The sequence below is a fragment of the Formica exsecta genome, unplaced genomic scaffold (assembly GCF_003651465.1).
Source record: "Formica exsecta isolate Colony F162 unplaced genomic scaffold, ASM365146v1 scaffold49, whole genome shotgun sequence".
Classification (NCBI taxonomy): domain Eukaryota; kingdom Metazoa; phylum Arthropoda; class Insecta; order Hymenoptera; family Formicidae; genus Formica; species Formica exsecta.
In genome coordinates this window covers 341,018-348,495 of record NW_021852138.1, presented here as the reverse complement: position 1 = coordinate 348,495, position 7,478 = coordinate 341,018, and the positions used below count along the sequence as shown (strand labels likewise).

Below are 7,478 nucleotides of genomic sequence, written 5' to 3'. Positions count from 1 at the left end.
CAAGCCAGTAGAACGAGTATTGAAGAAGTAATTTATCGTATTTGTGTATGTGATTTTTATAATTGTAAAAAACACATACACACACACACACACACACATACATGTCGCATTATTTTAAATAAAATTTTAAAAATGTATAAAAATATATTATTTATTATTTAATATCTTTTTTAATTATTGAAGAGTAGCTTGATTTTTATGCACAAAAGCAGTATATTTTTTCTACAGAATAAAGTTTTTAATTTAATTTGGTTTACTCTTCGACTTTATTATTAACTCTTAATTACTTAATTAACTCTTTACTAAAAATTTAATTTTCTTAATTGTTAGAAAAATAATACTATCTTGTTATCTTACTTATTTGTATTATCTTCATCTCTGTTAAATCTAGGCATACAAGATACCAAAATTGTAATAGTTCATCAAATTTTATTGGATAGGAATATAAGATAAAGGAGAGAATCGACACAGGTGAAATTATCGCTTGGCTAATCCACAATTTGAAGTGTAATATTTTTAATAGTAATCATAATGAAGAGTTACAGGATGCTTTTTTATACAGTATGTATAGATAGACAGCGTCGTATAATATAGTTTTTCTTAAGTAATTCGTTTCAATATATTTATGCTCTAATCGCTTTATAAGTTTATTATTCTCTATAATGAAAGAGAGATAGAAATAGAGAGGAAAAAAGAGAGAGAGAGACAGACAGAGATATGTAGAATGTGTATTCGTAAAATCTTTACGTGAAAAAACAAGTGAAGCCCCAACTCGGTGATTACAAACGAACGATATATTCTTTGTATCATTATTTTTTTTTTTTTTTTTTTATTAACCGCAAGCGTACTTGGTACACGTGTAATACGCTGTGTGCTTAATCTCTCAACGTTATCAACTTTCTCGCGTGATCGGGTGACACACGTTAATCGTAATTAATCGACGCGTTCCTTAAATATATTCCTACTGGGAGTGAGTGAAACGCGAGGAACGGTATGATTCGCTCTAACGTGCCTTCTTCTTCTTCTTTGTCCCGTTTACTACGAGAAAAAAAGAAACCTCTCTAGATAATCGTATTTATATATATTAATAAAAATCGCGGAAGAATCTTTCGTCTCTTTACAAATGTTATATATCACCTAATAGAAATTTGTACAGTTTTTTTTCGCGATAAGAGACTCTTTTTGTTGCCTTCTAATTATTTAATTATACATACACATTCCCTTCGCGTCAATTTTTTTTTCCTCTCGTCGCTTTGTGATTTCGCGAAGTAACGTACATCAATTTCAATACATGATGCGAAAGTATTAAACTTTTCTCTCATTCCGCAGGTCCTAGATCTTCCTTATCTGACGTATCTTGCGTCAAAATGGAACTCTTCCTCGTCTATTGTTGCTGGTACGATCATGTTGTTTCAGCTAGGTTCTAATAAAATTCCTCGGAAAATCCTCGAGATTCGAACCGATCGAAGCGATTACAAGCGCGATCGTCTTACGATAGAATCTTTACAACAATCTAACTTTCGCAACCCCTCGCTCTCGAGGAGCCCCCGCGCGTCCCGAACGTGACACGACTATGATACACTGTTAAAAACAAATCAGTTGATAATAGCGCACACGTAGATATATCTAGGATCTACAAACGTCAGTGATTTGATTATCGATCCATGGTGGATACATTGCAAGCGAGTTTAACAATCTGTGAGACTTTTGCAGGGACGCTTTTCGATCATTCGATGCTTGTGACGTATGAGCCCCTTTGCCGAGCGACGATAATATGTAATAATAACGATAAATTAATTTTGTTAATAATAGAAATAAATAATGTGCTATACCGTGCGTTTCCTCCAATCGATGAAGGACTCGTTCAATGACGAAAAGGGATGGGGAAGGAGAGGGGAGTAATATTTAATTACGTGCACGTATTACATTCATATAACGAGTCTATAGAAACTATAGAACTAGGTGATAAAAGAGCTTCTGATATGCGTGTGTGTGTGAGAGAGAGAGAGGAGGGGGACTAACTGGTCCATTTGTTGTTCTTTACGATGCCTAGTGCAAACAAATGTGGAGCGTAAAAAAAGATTGCGTAATAAGATCTTCGGGGATTTTGTTCGCCGAGTTTTTTGCATTTTTTTTTTTTTTAAAGCACGTGTTTTATAAGTATAACTGAGGTGGAAGAAATTTTAATTCTTCGTGATTATATTCTTTGGAAACTTCTCCGAAATGAATATACTGACGCGTAATTATAATTATCACTGTCGGCTGTCTTTCATGGAGATTTACAGTATCATTGCGGAGAATAACCCGTTTATGTAACTTGAAAATATGTTTGTCTCGTGAAAGTGCAAGGTCAAAAGTACGGCGGACCGTTCTAAAGTAGGATAATCCTGCGCTATATTGGAGCGTTATCTCTCGAAATAACGCCGTCAAGATCGGGAATGCTGAGACCGAACGGTTACTCGCAAGCGGTTCTGTACATTAAGGGAAAACGAGCTCCCTCCGTCCCTCGAGGCGCAAATCACCCGGTTCGACCTCTGGGCTATGTCGAGATCTCGATCACCGGCTCAGCAGTGTTGTTATTGAGCAGCTCCTGCTTCTCCCTAAGCTTCAGGTCGTACTGCGAGGGCGATGGCGACTCCTTGGCCTCGATCGGCGACATTCCGTCCGTCTCCTCTAACGGAGACGCACCCTCCTCGCTATCCTCGTCCTCGTCATACTCGACCATCTTATTCTCGTTCATCTCTCGTAGCCGACTGGGAATATAGGCCGGGTGATGGGGCAGTCCATAGCCACCCTCGCCGCCGTAGGTGACCTTGCCCATGAAGGATCTAATCTCATCGAAGTACGTGTCCTCCCGCTCGTTTTCGTTGCTGCTGCCGGGCGAGTCGGCGACCGAGACCACGCCGCTGCCGTCGTCGGCCTCGTGCTTCTTAAGATGCCGGTCCAGATTGGTCTGCTGGCCAAAGCACCTCTCGCAGAGCGGGCACTTGAACGGCCGTTGCTTGTCGTGGATGTTCCGGACGTGCCGCTGCAGATTGCTCGAGATGCTGAAGGATCGCTCGCAATACTTGCACTTGTACGGCTGCTCGCCGGTGTGCGTTCTCAGATGCCTCGTGAGATTGGCCGAGCGGGGAAACACCTTGCCGCAGAACTTACAGGAGTAACGATCCTTCATCTTGCCGTGGACATGGTGATGATGGTGATGATGATGGTGGTGATGAGGCGCTATCACGGCCTCCTGAAACGGTTTTACTCCAGGGAACGCGCTCAGCGGCGGCCGGGCGAGCAAATCAAAACCACTTCCTGGCCTAGCGCCGCTGAGCCCGTTCATAAGCGAGCCTAAAAAAGGAAGCCCGCGCGGTGGACCGAAAGGCGGGAGCGGAGGTATCAGTCTGGATTCCGGGGCTGCCGCGCCGGGGGGCGGAGGCGCGCCGGGAAACCCCGGAAAAGTCCCCGTCGGGCCGCGATACATCGTCTCGAGGAACATCGGATGTATCGGTCTGGGATAAGCCATATGCGGCGGCGTATTTGTCGGCGGTTGTTCGGTCGGCAAGCTAGTCCTCAGTTGCTGGGGGCTGTTGGGGACTTCCTTGGACTCGATTTCCATGAGCGTCGGAGCAGTGGTGTCTTCTTCCGGTTTCGGGGGATCAGGCGACACGGGTGTCTCCTCCCTCGGCATCGGCGCCGGCGATGGTGTGCAACTCTTCCTGCTCGAAGCTCTCGAAGCGGTGTCCTGTTTCCTGGTCTGCACCCTCAAATCCAACGGCTGTTCCGTCGTCTCTTCCTTCGAGACGTTCGATGCGCTTTCGGCTTTTCTTTTTCGCTCGTTGTTTCTGGTCGCTTCTCCCCTCTTGGACAGGTCGTCGTCGCTCTCCGGAGTCGGTTGAACCGGAGGTCTAGCCGGAGACGGCCTGAAGGTAGAGGTGGCCTCCTCCGCCGTAGAAGGAGATACTTTATTATGTTGTGATAGTACCGTCGGAGGAGTAAATCGTGCCTTCTTGGGAAAAGGGCTCTCGCTCCTTTTCTCAGTTTCCTCGATCTTCGGTGGGAAGAGGAGAGGCGTATTCAGGAAATTCGGAGCGTTCGGAAAGATTCCCGGATAAGGAGCCATCAGACTAGGTGGGTAGAAAGGCAGACCACCTGGCAGGCTCACGGGAGGTCGTGGATACACCAGAAAAGGATTTGTCGTTGGCGTCGGTAACTGCGGCATAGCTCCGGGCGGACCGGTCGGAGTCGTGGAGTCGCAAAATCGTTTATGCTTCGATAACGATGTTACCGTACTGAAGGACTGTCCGCATTTAACGCATTTGATCTGCATGCGACAGTCGGCGTGCATGCGCTTGTGCCGGCATAGATTCGAGAACTGCGTGTACGACTTGAAACAGACCTCGCACTGGAAAGGCTTTACGCTGCTATGAATGTGGGTGTGTTGCTTCAGGCCGGAACTGGTCGCAAAGGTCTTGCCGCACTCTGTACAAGCATGGCTCCTGGCACCCACGTGATGCGTTCTGATATGGCGCTGTAGATTGGACGGGTCCGTGAAGACCTGCCGGATGTTCGACTTTTAGCGATATTTTGAAGATGCTACTAGATAGGGAAGATTGTCTGATTTTGGCGCGCCGAACAAATTTGAAACTTACCTTCGGACAATTCTCGCAGGGATAATTCCTCAGATCACCGTGAACGATAGCGCGATGCCGTACCAGAAGCGGCCGCCAAGCGTAAGCACGAGGACAACTGTCGCAACGGTGCTGCTCCGCTGGGTATCTGTGACAAGTCACCAAGTGGCTATCCAATCTGAAAATAAATTATTCAAACTATTCATTAAACACAGTAAAAATAATAAAATGAATTCTAGACCAATTATAGATTAAAAATAAAATAAATATTTATCAATATGTGCCTATAAAAATACACAAATATTTATAAATAATATATATATATATATCTGATAAAAGCAGATATATTTATCATAGCATCTCTTTCTCTTTCTCTCTCTCTCTCTCTCTCTCTATTCTTCATCTCTTTAAAAGTATTTTGAATAAACATACGGAAGATCAATGGGGTGGTAGGTAGCTCTTTTGGCAAGCAAATATGTTGCGACACATTACTACTCTCCGTATATCTCGCTAGAACTTGAATCGGGAAACACGGGCAAGCGAGATGCGTTAACGGTAACCAACAAAGACTGCGCCGGGCGCAAGTCCTGGATGATGACTAAGTGACTCTGCGGCGAATGGCGGGTGGTTCGGACTCTCGTGTAATAACGGTCGCACGCCCCTGAAGAAGAGGGCGGCCGTCGCGCACGAACACACGCCGTCACGAAGAAAAGCCATCGTTAGGGGGGATAAGGGGGAGGGGAGAAAGAGTGGTTGTCACGGGGTAGGCACAGGGTTATCGTCGCACGGGACGGCGCCGTGGTGTGCGGCCAACATTGATTTTACACCCCCGGACACACGCGTCGTGTGAAACCTATTCGCGGTGAGATAGTGCCTTCATGGGTAACGGTGTGCCGTGCCAGATGAGCTACGGGCACGCGACGCCTTCGATGATGTATAAGGGAGAGAGAGGGAGGGTGGCCCTAGCGCGCTTTTCCGAGATCCCGCGGCGTAGGGTTTAACGCCCCTCCCCCTCTCCCCTCACAACAGGTGAATCTGCCACGTCAAAGATCTTAGCGGCTTATTAATGTCGGCTGTATCGTCGGTGTTGGAGACGTAGACGACGAGAGTCGGTCAATCTTTATTAAAACTTGAATTTTTCCAGCGATACTTGATAATTATTATAAGATTATTTTTATTAAGAAAAGGAGAAATATTAAATATATTATATTATAATTATACTTGCGCTGAATAAAGCCAAATATGATTGATGAAAGAGATGAAAACTAATAAGAGAGAGAGTTAAACAAAAGGGTAACACGAGTTCATTAAGAGAGGAAGACGGCATTATAGGTTTTCAAATATAATACATTCTTGAAAAAATAGATTAATAATAATGGTAGTTAAAATATCACTCATGGGAAAATATTATGCTCGAATATTGTAAAGACCATATGTTAGATATACATCAGTATTTGACTTTGCATTGAACGGCAGTTAGTAAATAAAAACCAAATTTCTTTTGAGGAAATAAAGATTGCACTCTCTCATCGGTCGCACAATTCCTGATCAAGTTTTTTTTTGCATTTAATGTAATACATTTAAGAGTAAATTGTATCGTAAAATCGTAGAGAGACAGAGACAAAGAGAGAGAGAGAGAGAGAGAGACAGAAAGACAGAGAGGAGAGAGATTTGAAATCTCCTTAAGAGTAATTTATAGAGCAATATCGCAATTGATTTGCCGTCATTTTTTATTCTTACAGTCTAACTTTACATTAATTACTCCTTAATTAAAGGCAATGACACGGCAAGGCGACAGAACGAAGGCTGAGTAAGCACGTTGTTGAATCGCAACGAACAAGGAACCTTGAAGAAGAACACCGAAGAAAGAGAGAGAGAGAGAGAGAAGGTTCTTGAAAGCCGCTCGCTCGCGTGACAAAGAGCTTTTGCGAGCGCGTATCGCGTAGCCCCCGAGAGATTTGAAGACGATTACGCGTGGCACTCACCCCCTGGGATTCCATCGATTAATTAATAATTGACGATGAAAATTGACGGACGCGCGACGAGAGCGCTCTTTAACGCCCATAGTCGGTCGATTATGAAAGCCGTTGTCTCTCGATTTCGATCGTGTCGCCGGCCACGTAATCGTCGCTCATCTGATTTCAAAAGCGTATAATGATGCGCCATGAATCCTTCATGAGATAGCGCACACAATGTATCGTCGTGTCAACGACGATTCGTCGGATGATAAAATGCGTGGAAATACAAAGACATTCCGCGAGCGCGAATAAAATAAAAATTTTTTGCGGGGTCCTACACAGGTGAAAAGTCTCCATCCTCGATCTAGCATGAATATTATAATATTAATATTATTGTTTGAATTAAACTTCTTTTTTAACGGATATAAAACTTTTCGACGAAAAGAAGATGCTTGGACTTTTCTTACTTTTTTTGTAATTCTCAAAATTATATTTTTGGAAAATATACAATGTTTTGGAAAATTTATGTTTTTTTGTTAAAAAATATGCAAGTTAAAATTTTTGTATTAAATATTTAACTTTTTATATTTAATACGTTTATGTGTTAATTTAACATATTGCTGTTGTGTTAATTGAATGTTAAATTATTAAAACAATTGAAAAAAGTGTAAAAATAATTCAATGTGCACATATTTTTAATTTTGCACAATAGATATGTTTCTTATTAGTGACAGAATTTATCTGTTTAAATTTACAGAAAAAAATTGATTTTATTTTATAATAAGAGTGAGAATGACTACGGACTATCAATAATATTTTTTCTAACAATGAATTATATAATTTTATCATTAAAAATATATTGATTTTACACAAAATTTATTTCAAATTACTATGAAGTTTG

General features: G+C 42.4%; 1 protein-coding gene across 1 annotated transcript in view; it reads right to left on the bottom strand.

Annotated features, from left to right (window-relative positions):
• Positions 1–505: 505 nt before the first annotated feature.
• LOC115241463 (histone-lysine N-methyltransferase MECOM-like) overlaps positions 506–7,478 on the bottom strand; it is a 61,401-nt gene continuing 54,428 nt past the window's right edge. The window contains exons 7-8 of the mRNA XM_029817227.1: positions 4,641–4,797; positions 506–4,561 (exon numbers count right to left, since the gene is read on the bottom strand). Coding sequence (XP_029673087.1) covers positions 2,540–4,561; positions 4,641–4,797 — 2,179 coding nt within the window. The 3' untranslated portion in view covers positions 506–2,539. The remainder of the gene's footprint in view (positions 4,562–4,640; positions 4,798–7,478) is intronic.